The sequence below is a fragment of the Nelumbo lutea genome, chromosome 5, assembly GCF_056320005.1.
Source record: "Nelumbo lutea isolate HS-2025 chromosome 5, American lotus-T2T, whole genome shotgun sequence".
NCBI classification, from domain to species: domain Eukaryota; kingdom Viridiplantae; phylum Streptophyta; class Magnoliopsida; order Proteales; family Nelumbonaceae; genus Nelumbo; species Nelumbo lutea.
The window spans coordinates 9228397-9241950 of record NC_142688.1 but is presented as its reverse complement, the minus strand read 5'-3'; the positions used below and the strand labels follow the sequence as shown (position 1 = coordinate 9241950).

At 35.4% G+C, this 13554-nt stretch overlaps 1 protein-coding gene across 4 annotated transcripts; it reads left to right on the top strand.

Moving 5' to 3' along the window:
• Positions 1 to 5316: 5316 nt before the first annotated feature.
• LOC148850219 (caspase-6 protein) lies at positions 5317 to 13554 on the top strand. 4 transcript variants are annotated; one of them, XR_016099487.1, is made up of 4 exons: positions 5317 to 6147; positions 6233 to 6393; positions 6667 to 6736; positions 13233 to 13554. XR_016099487.1 is itself a non-coding variant. In XM_088946074.1 (4 exons), the coding sequence occupies exons 1-3, from the start codon at positions 5996 to 5998 to the stop codon at positions 6687 to 6689; spliced, it is 294 nt and encodes a 97-aa protein (XP_088802200.1). In that variant the 5' UTR covers positions 5317 to 5995; the 3' UTR covers positions 6690 to 6736; positions 13233 to 13554. The 4 variants fall into 4 exon arrangements, 3 of the variants coding, with proteins under 3 accessions (XP_088802200.1, XP_088802199.1, XP_088802201.1); XM_088946074.1 differs by having other exon boundaries at positions 6233 to 6351; XM_088946073.1 differs by lacking the exon at positions 6667 to 6736.

The following is a 13554-nucleotide window of genomic DNA, read 5'->3' as shown; positions in this document are numbered from 1 at the left end:
CTGTACTTTAATCATCTTAACGACCACCATGTACCTACACATTGGAAAGTCAATTTTTTGGTTTATGAAAGGGGTTTTTTTCAACTTTATGGATTTTTACCAAATAAGGCTTCATGACTTTTTAGGTGTTTTTTCTGCTCTTGCAACGCTATAAGCTGAGTTTGGGAGGACTTTCCTACGGTGGCTTTTGGCTAGAACTGCAATACACACATATCATGTGCTTTTACACTAATATGAACAATTGTATATATTAAAATTAATATGAAGTAGAACTAAGAATTTTTTCAATTTGTTATCTATCTTTTTTTTTTTATTTTTCATTTTTTTTTATTTATTGTGCCAACCTACTATGAGCTTGGGTTTGGCTTAGCACGACTACTATAGTGCAAAACGCCAGCATGGCCCACATCACAACTCAACTTTTGGCTCAACATCTTATAATCAATGTTTGGTGAAAAACAAAAACAAAAGGATCAAACGGGCCCAACACTTTTCCACCTTGGCTTTGTATTTCAAAAGGGTCTTATTAATTTGCTATTGATTTTTTATTCTGACAACCCATGAATTTTGCAAAAAAAAAAAAAAAAAAACTGTTTTAAACTCCAAACGAATTAAAAGGACCATTTTCATCTCAAACTATGATTGAAAAGACCACTTTAAAGTAAAAATATATGGCATTAATGAATAAAATAATAAAAGTATGTTTACGTGACACTGCTCATATTTGAAAATGCCACTTTAGATCCTAAAGTTTGAGGCCATTTTAATAAAATTGATTAAGTAAATTATTTTAGGGTATATGATGGTATAAATTTAATTAATTAAATTAAATAAATTACACCAATTAATATAATTAAGTAAAATAAACATATTATATAAATTAAGCAATTTGATAAAAAAATTAAATTAATCCAATAAACTAAATTAATTGAGTAAAATAAGTAAAATTAATTAATCTAAATAAGTAAATTAAGCCAACTAAACAAGATTTTAAAAAGTGACCCAAAAATAAAAACGCTTTGACCACTAGTGTTCAAGTCAATGGTTTGATTGTTTGGTCGAAATGGATCAGCTAGTGACATTTTGAATATAAAAAATGACCCAGAAATCATTCATTAGATCAAATAATTAGTGCTTCAACCATCCAAAGCAGTGGTTGGTTGACCATTCCAGGAAATTTTCAAGCCAAGTATAAAACGGAATCAAACAGTTAACTGGTTCAACCGTCAGCATCAACAACAATTTTAAAACCATGCAATTAAGTGAATTAACTAATTGATTAAGTAAATTGACCAATTAAAACAATCAACCTAATTAGACTAAATGAGTAAATTAATCAATTGAGTGATTCTTTTTCGGTGGGAAAATGTAAGAACAACAAAAGAAACATAGAGAAAAGAAAACAGGAGAGAGAAAAAAAAAAACTAACAAACAAACAACCTCTCCAACCTCTAACAATCATTCTAACCACCTGGGAGGTGATCTCCAAACTGCTCGAAAGTTTGCTTTACCTCTTGAAGCTAACTCATGAATTGCTTGGACCTTTTTCTCGATTCACATGAAGAAATTTTGAACCTGGGCCTGCTAAAGGGTAAATATCCTACACAATGGACAAAATCAAAGGGGATCAAACAAACGATCTTGAAGAGAGGATCTTAATAACACTTTTTGAATCTGATTCCACTCAGATATTCACAAACCCCAGTCTTTTAGCAGCCAAACAACATTCCCTAACACAAAACCATAACCACTGATACTGGAAAACAGAAAAGCTCCCCATCTAAAATAGCTTTACAGCATGAAGCAGGCTACTGGTTCAAAAAACAAGGGGCTTACATTGTATCAGTCTAAGAACAGTCTGTTGATGCTTGTTGGGAAACTATCTTCACTGCCTCCATCATTTTGTTTGCAAGAACAATAGACAATGAGGGTGTAATCCTGATATCATTAAAGACCAGATTATTTCTGGCCTTCCAGATGAACCATAACAAACATACAGAAAATTCAAGAATTTGAAATCCATCTTCCCCAATGTGAGCTTTTTGGTTTGACCACCAAGCCCACTTAACTTAAGTAAATAGAAATATTAAATAATCAAAGCTAATTGAGAAAAATAAGTAAATTAAGTTACTAAGTAACTAAAATAATTAAAGAAATTAAGTAAATTAGTTTAGCTAAACAAATTGAATTACTAAGTTAACTAAGTTAATTAAATAAATTAAGTTCTTGTTAACTTACTATTAGTTAAGTTAATTAAGTTAGTGTTCTGGTAATAATTTACTATTAATTGTTGTTAATTATTTATTGTAAATTAATTATTGTTATTTTAATGACTATAATTTTATAAAATACTTGAAGTAATTTACTTTAAGGTTAACAAACTCTATTTTTTTAACTGATAGATATTTTTAACATCTAAGGTGACCTTTTCAAACTTTAGGGTCTAAAGTGGTGTTTTTTGAACTTGAACAATGCCACATGATCATATTTTTTCCTTAAAGCGGTCCTTCCATCATAACTCAAATAACAAAAAAGACTTTTATTTAAGATCTAAAGTGGTTTTTTTTTTTTACAAAGTTCAATAATTGTTAGAAGCAAAAATCTAGTTGCTTGTTGGTGCACTAGTAAGCATGCATGTGCTTTGCACTTGATAATTCTATATGATGATAATGATAGGAATAATGTATCCAAAATGTTCTATAAAATTCATGTATTTTTTTTTTTATTTTTTTATTTTTTGTTTTTTCACTATTAATCAGATGCAGATTATTGAGTCTAGATTTGATTACTTAAGCACCTCATATTGGGCTACAAAATTTTGGGTATCATTGGCAAGCCTATCTATTTGGTTGGATTCTTCTTTTTGTAATGTTTTTTATCTTCTTAATGTATACTTTTTTTGTTTAGTTATTAAAAAAATGTAAGATTTAAAGACGGAAAATTGAATGAGGTGAAAATTATAGTTCAAACTACATTTTAAACCTCACAATTAAATAGGAATTAAATTAAAAAAGGGTATTTTAGTCAAAAGAAAGACCCACAGTTTTATTCATATTTTTAATAGTAGTGTAAATATGGAGTTATAGATATGTTTAATTTTTCTATAATTTTTTTTTATTTCCATGTGTGCAAAAATAATACTGTTATGTACGCTTATTTTTTTATTATATAAATAGATGATATTATACATGTGCCCAAGTGTTTTTTTTTTGTAAAATTTATGTGTTTTTTATTTTTTATTAATTTTTATTATTTAATTATGACATTCAAGGTTGATAGATTTGACCCAAAGTTGAACTATTGATATCTACCAAATAGGAAAATAATTTCATTTTTGTTAGTTTTAGATTATGTATTTCATTTTCATCATCAATAAAAATATCATAAATGTGTCTATTTTTTCTACATTTATGTAATTTTTTATATTTATTTCTATTTAAAAATTTTAGGGTAAATTACAAAGACCCCCTTGCACTATGGGGTCTGTGACAAAGACCCCCCTATATTTTGTTTTGGGACAAAGACCCCCCTTTCATTAACCTTCCGTTGAAATCCACCGTTAATATTTTTTAATCCCCATACTACCCTTATAATAACTATTAGAAAAACACTGTTCATCTTCCCTCACCTCACGTAACAGTTGCAGCAGGGCAGACTTCCGAAATCCTCCCTCTCTCTCTCTCTCCCTCTCCCCCGATCTCTCTTCTTCCCCTTCCCCTTTCTTCTTCCCGAGGAAGTGTATCCTCCTTGATAGTGTTGAATCTTGTCGAGGATACTCATTGCTGCTCGACCACAAGAGGAGCAGTTGTCAAGGGTCTGGGTTTCACTACACAGTTCACCGCTACCACTTTATCCTGCACCCGATGACCAGGGGTAGAAGAGAGTTTGGTAAAATTACCTCAATTTTAGCTGCACTCAGAAGGAATTCATCTCAAGACAATAGGTCCATCTTTTCACCAGCAGCTTCGCTACCGTTCCATACGGCTCCTCTTCCTCAAATGCTGTTGAAACCCAAGAACTATCGGAGATCTCTTTCTTGGCGGCAATCTGCTCACTTGGTCGAATGGCTACCAACGTCGCCCCCTTCAGCACCATCCCGTTGGGCAGCTCCAAGTGTGGAGCATACCAGAGTCTCATGTTCAGCGCACTCAGACAAATTCTGAGCTAGTTAGTTCTGTCATGCATCTACAACCACGATATGTTCACGATTTTGATCCTAATGAGTCCTAGAGATGCATTTGTTCAGTGATATTTAAAATTGCAAATCTCACATCCACATGAATTTATATACAACACATCATCCCACTAGTTCGGAGAGAGTAGAGCTGCTATTCAAAGCTCAATGGCGTAAGATCCAATTCCAAAATGAAAACGATAGGAAAAAAAACTCTTTTTCTTATGAAGACCGACCCAGTAACCAATTGAGCGGTCAACGTTTCTCGACAAAGCACTTGAATTTGAAAGACCTGAAAAGGAGAGAAACTTGGCTACCCATTTTGTAACTTCAATGAAAAAAGACAATGTTTCAGTAATTTTGGAGGGCAGAGTTCTAAATGAATGCAGCAAGGATCAACTCCAAGAAGTCGCTCAGCTTGCTAAGAGATGCCTAAGTGTGAAGGGAGAGGAAAGACCAACGATGAAAGAAGTAACTATGGAGTCAGTGGGGTTAAGGAGGTCGAACAAACACCCATGGGTAGAACAAAATCTTGAAGAAACAGAGTATTTGCTTGGTGAGACATCGATTTCTAATAATGGCAATAATATTGTCTATGATAGTTTAAAGAATCAAGTTGTGATACCGTTGGATAGTGGGCGATGATCATCAGCCTATCTACTGTGACTAATATCAACACTTCGAAAAGGATTAAAAGACAAAAAGGTAGGAGTTTTAACCACGAATGAGATCCATTAAACAAATGGGGTTATCAAAAGAAAAATAAAAAAGAAATCAAAAGGAAGGATAGATAAGCTAAATGAGAAAGAAAATCGAAAAAGATAATGGAACCATTGGTTGGAGAGAAAAAAAAAAAAAAATCCCGCGAAGCGTGGACGAATGAAAGAGAAAGAATATGAGGTTTCCTTGCTGTCCGCTAAATTACAGCCATAAGAGGAAACCCAGAATAGCCGGTTACTTCCTCGATCGGTAGCTCCACAGATTTTCCCTCTTTTAACTTCCTCTGAAATTTGACTTTTCCAAAAACTTCTTCCACCTTTCAGATAAATTAGACAAATTGACCACTTCTTTTACTTTGACTTTGAGATGTCAATGGAAAAAGATGATATCATAATTTTAAAGAGAAGAGCTGTGAGAGAGATGGGTTTCCTCCGTCCTTTCATTTTGGTTAGTTGGGAGAGAGAAAGAATGAGAGAGGACGGTGAGGGAGGGGAAAGGAAGAGAAGAAAGGGAAAACAATAGATTAAACAGGTTTTAAGAGAAAAGGGTAAAAAAAAAGTTTAGTGGGGTATTTTGGTAATTTAACGTATTTTTAATGGTCAAGGGGTTTTTTTTGGCAAAACAAAGTACAATAGTGTTTTTGGTCAATTTGATTTGGATATTTGAATTGCCAAGTTATTGTTTGGATAAAAAATAATTTTTAAAATATATGAGTTTATGTTTTTAAAAGTATTGGACATAGATCTAATTAATAATATTTATTAATAAAAATTAACTTAAATATGAGATTTAATAAGAGAGAATGAAAATTAAAAACTTAAATACAAGTGTTAATGAAGGGGTTAAATAAGAAATGTGAGCATTTTAATAAAAACTTAAATAATCTATAATTGTATTCTTATAGATTATTCCTGCGTAAGTCTGGGCAAGTTTTTAAACAATGAGGCAGCCAAGAGAAAATATTGTTTGAACTAAGCATTGATCAGTAGTTTTCCCTTTTAAACCCTGGCTTCTATTCCCAAAAGGGCAAAACCCTCGGGTCTCTGTTGTAGTAGCTCTTATCCCAGTTGTCTCACCAGAGTAGTAGAGCGAGAGACGGAGATGGCTTGGCGCAGCGGATCATTTTCGAGGTCTTTGATCTCCGCCGCAAGAGCTCCTTCGTTTCGGCCTCCACGGCCGGTTCCCCGCTTTAGCGCGCCACCACTTGCTGCTCCTCGCCTGCAACCCCGCCGTTTAGCTTTCGCTAATCCAAGGTAGGTCAAATTATCAAGACATAGGTTTTTCTGAATCAAACTATTCTTCTCCTTCTTTGTTTGCTTATTTCTATGAATTTGACAGGATGATGGGGGAGCTAGGGTGCACACAATCGCTCCTTCCCCTGCATAGCGTAGTGGCTGCCGCTCGCCTGACGTCACACCTCGCTGTCGACGCGCGTGCATGTTGTGAGCTGTCTCAGGGTACCTTCTGTCGTACTTGTCAGGATCGCTAGTAGTCTCTTTGTGAGTCTTACTGTTTCTAGGACCAGAAAAAGAACAACAACGAGAGGGACCAAAAAAAAGAGTGGAATTCTTGTTTATTATTATCTTTTCCGTCTGCCTACTGCTTATGTGTTAGAGAACTTATACTTTAGAGTTCATTCTATTATTTGGCTATTTCTGTTTCTTGGTTATTGGTTAATGTCGCGTTTGTTTGATTTATGACGTGTATGCTAGCTAGGTTTTTTAAGTTTCTAATTTTGTTTGATAAGAAGAAATTGGGATTGAGATTGATAGGGAAAAATGGAAAAGATGGGTGATACGCGAGGCCGTCAATGATCCAAAGGCAGGAGAGTGATGTTACACTGTAGGTTCTTTTTGTTCCTTTTCCCCCTAACGTAAATGTGGATAAGATTACTGATTTTTTATAGGTAAATAAACAGAAAGTCACGATCTTTAAAGAAGGAAAGCGATATCTGGTCTGAAATACTAGGTTTCTGTTCTTTTCTACTTAATATTATTGTTTCTACTATCTTATAAAACCTCTTGGATATAAATGCTTGACTTGTAAAGTTTGGATATTTTATTTGATAGGGAAGCACGTAGGTTGTTTCTAACTTTCTATGAACAATATCAAACAATCGATTTTCTTTCTTTTTAATGTCTTTCTTTTTTTAACCTTCTATGTTTTTAGAAATAAAATTGTCTTTGATCACTTGGTTGTTCTGGTTTGCATTCTGCGTTTGCTTTTGTTTTGTGGCAGGACCATATCACTTGAGAACTCTAGTAAACTAATTTCCATTCCCATATTTGTCATTAGTGTTGTGAAAGACATTTTAAAGAGTAAAGACATACTAAAATATGTTAGAAATATGAGATTGAATATATGGTATAAAAAGAACACTGTTGGAGGGCATGGTTAAAATATGATGGTCAAGGTATGAGAATAAGAACGGTCAGAGTAAGCTATTCAATTCTCGGGAGAGAAGTACTGACTTGGTGGGAGGCCAGATGCCATCAAAATGCACCAAGGTTTTTGGTTGTGGTGGTGAAGAATTGCCTTGGTTTTGCATAGGCTATAAAATGGCTTGCAATGAACTTGGATCAAAGATAGTTACTTATTCTTATTAACTCCTTTGGACATGATTGAGATTAAAGGCTGAGTTATAGGCTTTCTAACTTTTAAAGATGGTCTGCTGGTCATACAACTAGGTTTGGTCAACTAAAACTTGTGCATTAATTCAGGAAATGTTCTTTGTAAGTAAATCTATTGATCACATATGTGGTAGCTTGGTAGGGTCAGTTTTAAATTTTCAAAGGCTTGGTGTTTTTCTTATCGGTTTTCAGTGGCTTGGGTTTGATTCCTATCTTGCAATGTTTTTTGTATTGATTTGCCTTTTATTTGCAAAGCAACCAACCTACCAGTGTAGTCAAGGCAATGAGGTTGTGAATTTAGCCTTTCTAGTCAAATTGGTGGCTATGCAAATAGAATTTTAAGGATAATAGCAATCACAAATATGCAACATGACATGGAATATAGAATATAGAACACTACTACCACAAATAAAAGCATTATTTGGTCTGTTAAAATACACTACATTTCCCGTCTCATCCTTTATAAGTTTAGAGATCTCTAGGGTTTTTGAATTTAAATTCAGAAAGGCTTTTGATATATGTAGAAGCAAGGCAAAGAAGCCATTAAAGAAGAGATAACTCCAGGTTCCTGTGCTAGTGGCAATTTTATATTTTTTGATACCGTGTCAATGTGTCATTATTTGATGTGGTTTGGACCTTTATTTTACGCTCTTTTTTGTAACTAGCACACTTGTATACTTTTGTGATTGCATTGTACTGTACAGCCTCTCACTGTAAAGGGGGGTGCCTTACACTGTACATTTTTTCTTACAAATAATATAATTATACTTTGCCAGTTGCCTTCTCTCAAAAAAAAAGTTGCTGTAGTATTAGTAGCTGGTTATTAGAATTATGTTTTTTTTAGTATTAATCACTGCTTGACACCCCCATAAGATAATGGCAATCACATCAACAGCTCTTTTCTTACAGAGATGATAATAGCGGAATTTGAAACCGCACCACCGCTGGGACAATTCATCCAGTGTACCAACTGGGCTACCCCTCAGTTGGCAGTTATTAGAATCCCGCTATTAGAATTACTTTGGGAGTTTAGGTCTGTGTCTGGATGTTCTCATGTGTTTCATTTGGGTTCCTTGGTCAGTTAGTCCTAGTGCAATTAGGAGTTGTTTCTTGTAAGTTTTACTTCTAAAGTGGAAGCCATGAAGGGTGACCCCAGCCCTAGTAGTGGCTATATAAATTAAGTTATCGTAGCTGGATGAATGGATATGGAAACCAAGTAGAAAGCTTTCCTCTTCCTTCTTTGGTGTTTGTGTTTTGATTAGCTCAAACTTCAACTAATTTCCTCCTACAGTTCTTTGGAAGGATATTGCCTCTCCCAAGATAAGGGCATTCTTTTGGGAGGTGGCTTAGAAGAAGATCAATACTTACGATCTACTTCTATAAAAAGTGTCCAAACCACTGCTTATCTCCATCCATATTTTTGTTCTCTACACAAGGAACTACTCAGTTGTTCTCTGTAATTTTGTCTCATACACAAGTATGCAATCAATCACTTTTATGAATTATAATGCACAATCCCACAACTTAGGGTATACATCTCCTTTAACTGCTATAGTTATGGATCATTGTTGGTTGTTCTGTAAGCAGTTATCATGAGGAAAAGCTGTATGGAGAGCCCTGCTTCATGCAGTATTATAGTGAGTGAGGGATGAAAGGAATGCCACACTCCATTTCTAGATTTACCCCTACAAACTTGAGATAATAGGAGCTGGCCCTTCCTAACGACTTTGAGCAAGTTAGGTCCATCAAGTGTTGGGAATGTCCACACTCCAGAGACATGGATGGAGTGATCATTCTTGTTTGCTCAGATCTTGTGAACCTAGGAAGTCTTTAAGAGAACCATTTGTATCTTTCCTATAGGGATTTGTCTCCATGGTGTACAAGTGTCTCATTATTAAAGGTCATTCATAGATTTTTATAGACCAGATGTGTGAGGGGGAGAGAAGAACATAAGGAGCTTTTTGACACCCCCATGGTTTATAATTGCCATTATAGTAAACTAGCCAGTGTTTTAAAAGCGCAAGGCACAAGGCGAGGCGGGCACCTTTTTGAAGCAAGGCGCAAAAATACAAAAAATTGCTAAAAAATAAAAAAAAGTCAGAAAATTAAAAAAAAAAAGCCAAAAAAATAAAAAAAAATATTAAACATAATATTAATAAAAAATATAAACTTAAATTTTAAAATAATGTTTTAAAAAACCTATTATCTAAAATTAAAATACATAAACATAAGATGTAAAGCATACTCAAATGAGAATTTAAAAATAAAATCAAACATATAAAACATTTTCAAGCATGTAAAACCTCTAATTTCCTTTTTCACTCAGTTGCATTACTTCAAGTAGCTAATGTAATGTAAAACATATTACATTCTTGATTCTACGAGCCGCCTTTGTGCCACGCCTCTCGAGGCAAGCCCAAACAAGTCCACGTTAGGTCTTAAATTCTTAGTTTTCACACAAAAAATAATGATTTTATAGTTTTAATTGCTTTTTAAGAAATTTTATTATGATGAATGAATGAACAACATTACCAAATTGGGGGTTCTCGGAGCCTCTGGCCCAGCCGCTATGTTCAAAAAATCCAAAAAAGCGTCAAATTTTCAAAAGGTGCACACCTGGGCTGAGGCGCAAGGCGCATCAGGCGTGCGCCTTTTGAAAGGGTTTCGCCTAGGACCTAGGTGAGGCACATACCCTGAAATGCACTTTGCCTGTGCACCTAGGCATACTTGAGGCACGCCTTTTAAATCACTGCAACTACCAATCCAAATGTGTGGTTACTTGGCTAGTTAATGTTTTCACTGCACTAGAGCCCAAGCATGCGCCTTTTGAAAGGGTTGCGCCAAGGACCTAGGTGAGGCACATACCCTGAAATGCATTTTGTCTATGCACCTAGGCACGCCTGAGGAGTGCCTTCTAAATCACTGCAACTAGCAATCCAAATGTGTGGTTACTTGGCTAGTTAATGTTTTCACTGCACTAGAGCAATATCTTACACCTTATTTAAGGTCTACTAAACTGGAAACTATCTAAATTTTAAGATGGGAGAGGTCTGGTGCTTAAAGATATTTTTGCACTCTTTTATTCATTAAGAGTATCTTTTACATCTTTTGATATAGGTGCTTATAGATACTAGTTATTGTTGCTTACCATAGCTATGCCACCATCTATGAATGATGCTGTTTTGGTTTCTCTGCCTACATATTGCTTATAAAAACGGTCTTATTATCTGCCTTTCTTGATATGACCAAGAAAATTCATAGGTCTTGAGGTGCCAACTGGCTAGTTGGTAAGGTCTCCCACTGGTTGTAGCAGGGACTTTGGATTAAATCCGACCTGCACCAGGGTTGGGATGTATGATGTGTCTATCTAATTAAAAAAAAAAAAAAGAAAATTGTAGATGTTGAGGTTAAGTAAAGAAAGGTACGTCACTTTTGTCTGCGGGAGAGTTAGAGCAGCAGAGAATTCCTCCTATCTTCAGTAGTGCCCTCTAGCTGGATCAGGAGTGGAATGTGAGCGGACTTTTGAACAGCTTGATGCACTATCTCCCTTCAACCCTTTGAGTGAAATGTGGCAAAAGGAAGAAAAATCCATGGACTGACCCCATCGTCTCCACCCCATAGGAACTATGAGATCACCCCAAGGACGCCTTTGGCATCCAGGGGTCACGGACCGACCATAGAACCCTGTTCAATAAGTGGAACCCATTAGCTGTCCGCTCTCAGGTTGGGCAGTAAGGGTCGGAGTAGGGCAATCACTCATTCTTAAAACCGGCAGAGAAGTTGTACTTAACAAGAAACAACCAATTTAAATTTAGGAGTTGTAACAAACAATCATGATGCCTCATGCATACATGCCAACCTTTCAGTTGGGATTTATAGTAGCATCAACAAAGGGATTCATTGGTAGTTGTTCTAAGTAGAATATTAAATAGATCCAAGACATGGATAAACCTTCTCTATTATCTGCAATTACTTGAAGCAATAATTTACATCGGCAGCTACAAATCAAGGATGTGAAAGGATATACATGAAAAACCCCACAAAGTTAAAGGCCATTACCAATGTTGGTCCCAGCTATATACTGGGTAAAGTCCTAACTTTTTTATTTGAAGTACAAAGTAGCCTTTTACTGCCCTATAGTGAATACAAATATGTTCTTAAATTAACTAACATGCATATAATACACATTGAACATGAGTGAATATTGCCAAGTTAAGTATTGTTTGATAGCAGAATCAGTGATTATCCTACAAAATTCCATTGTCTACACAGGCATTTTAGTTGTAGGATAGTTAAACTTCATATGGTTTTGTATAGAGAGGGAAATGGTTTGGATGGGTCTGTGTTGCATGGACTCTCCAAAGTGGATGACACATCAGATACTGGCACTCCATGGATTCTTGATAGACACTTCATTGTAACATTTTCCTTCATCCACTTTTTTTTTGACACAAATGAACAGCTTTATAAACAACTATGAATGCCATTTTTTTTTCTATTAACCATCAATAAGTAATAAAGATAAAGCTCTAGACCTTTTTCAGTGGTATATAATGTTAGAATTCAGAAAAAATACATGGACTCTCCAAAGTGGATGACACATCAGATACTGGCATTCCATGGATTCTTGATAGACACTTCATTGTAGCATTTTTCCTTTATCCACTTTTTTTACACAAATGAACAGCTTTATAAACTAAGAATGCCATTTTTTTTTTCTATTAACCATTAATAAGTAATATAGATAAAGCTCTAGACCTTTTTCAGTGGTATAGAATGTTAGAATTCAGAAAAAATATGGACTATTAAAGCTCTAGACCTTTAAGGCTTTGTTTGGTTTGAAGGAAAATGTAGGGAAAGGAAGGGAAAGGTAGGGACAAACCTTGTATTGGTTTCCCTGTTTTTTCCTTCTTTTCCCTACCTTTTCCTTCAAACCAAACATAGCCTAATAGTTCATATTTTCTATAGACGTGCATGAGCCCTTGCGTTTTCTACTTGCCAAGTCAAACTCGTGACATGGGTTCTGATTCTCGTGTCCATTTCCATGCAACGCTGGAATCTGGATGGGGCTTTTGCAATGGCTTTGAATGACAAGTTAGGAGAAAAGTATTGCCTACATTGTAGTTTGAAAATAGTGGCATCCCTGGTACATAGCAAGGGCAAAGGATGGACCTAATTTACTCCACAAGTCAAAGCTAGGGAAGCCAAATACTCTATAAACACTGTTAGGGAGTGATAGAAGGGGAACGAGGGATCCACCAACTCCATAAACACTGTTGGGGGATGGTTGGTGGGGCCATGCATGAATCCCTGCCCCCAGGTCAGCTGCTTGCTGCCCATGGTCCCAGACCCCCCCTTCACCCCCTCCAAAGAGAAAAAAAAGGCACTAGAAGAGTGTTTTCAGCAAATTGATGGATGATAATTTAGAGTAGAAGTATGACTACCTGTTAATGGATTTGATCCTAATTTAAGAAAAGTAGGGGAAGGGGAATCATGAAGCAGCCTTTGGAGTTCCCATTAATAATGATGGATGAGTTGAATTTTTGTATGTTGCCTTTGGTATCAGTTGATTTTTCCCTAGGGTGGGCTAGTTACTTTTTTGCAAATCTTGATAAAGCTTTCATGCACTTTGCTACTGAAATTTGGTCATTGGAATTTCATGTTGCATTGCTTGATTAACTCCTTTTTCCACCTGTGGTTTGTTGCAGGTACTTGAGTGAGCTGTTGGACAAGCACTATGAATGCAGCCGATGAGTGCAAGTGGCAATAGACTGGTAGATGATGTTAAAGCTTCTTTATTTTGATTAGGAGAAATAAGAGATTCTCCTTGTTCTCTTTTTGAGAAGAAACGTGGTAATTGTGCAATTTTGAGCATGATTATTTATCAGGGAGTCACTTTATATATTTAGGTTTCCTTCTCAAGGTTAAGGTGTAGTCCTATGATTTTGGAATGATCTTATTTTTAACTGAATTGTTCTGGTATCATATTTCTTTAACTTACGTTTCCTATCCCGAAGGTGTTTTGGAGAA

What these genes read in the sequence shown, in the direction of transcription:
- LOC148850219 (XM_088946073.1), top strand. Translation starts at nt 5,996, where the DNA reads ATGGCTTGGCGCAGCGGATCATTTTCGAGGTCTTTGATCTCCGCCGCA. An exon ending in TTAGCTTTCGCTAATCCAAG is followed by an intron (nt 6,148 to 6,232) that starts GTAGGTCAAATT and finishes TGAATTTGACAG; the next exon opens with GATGATGGGGGAGCTAGGGT.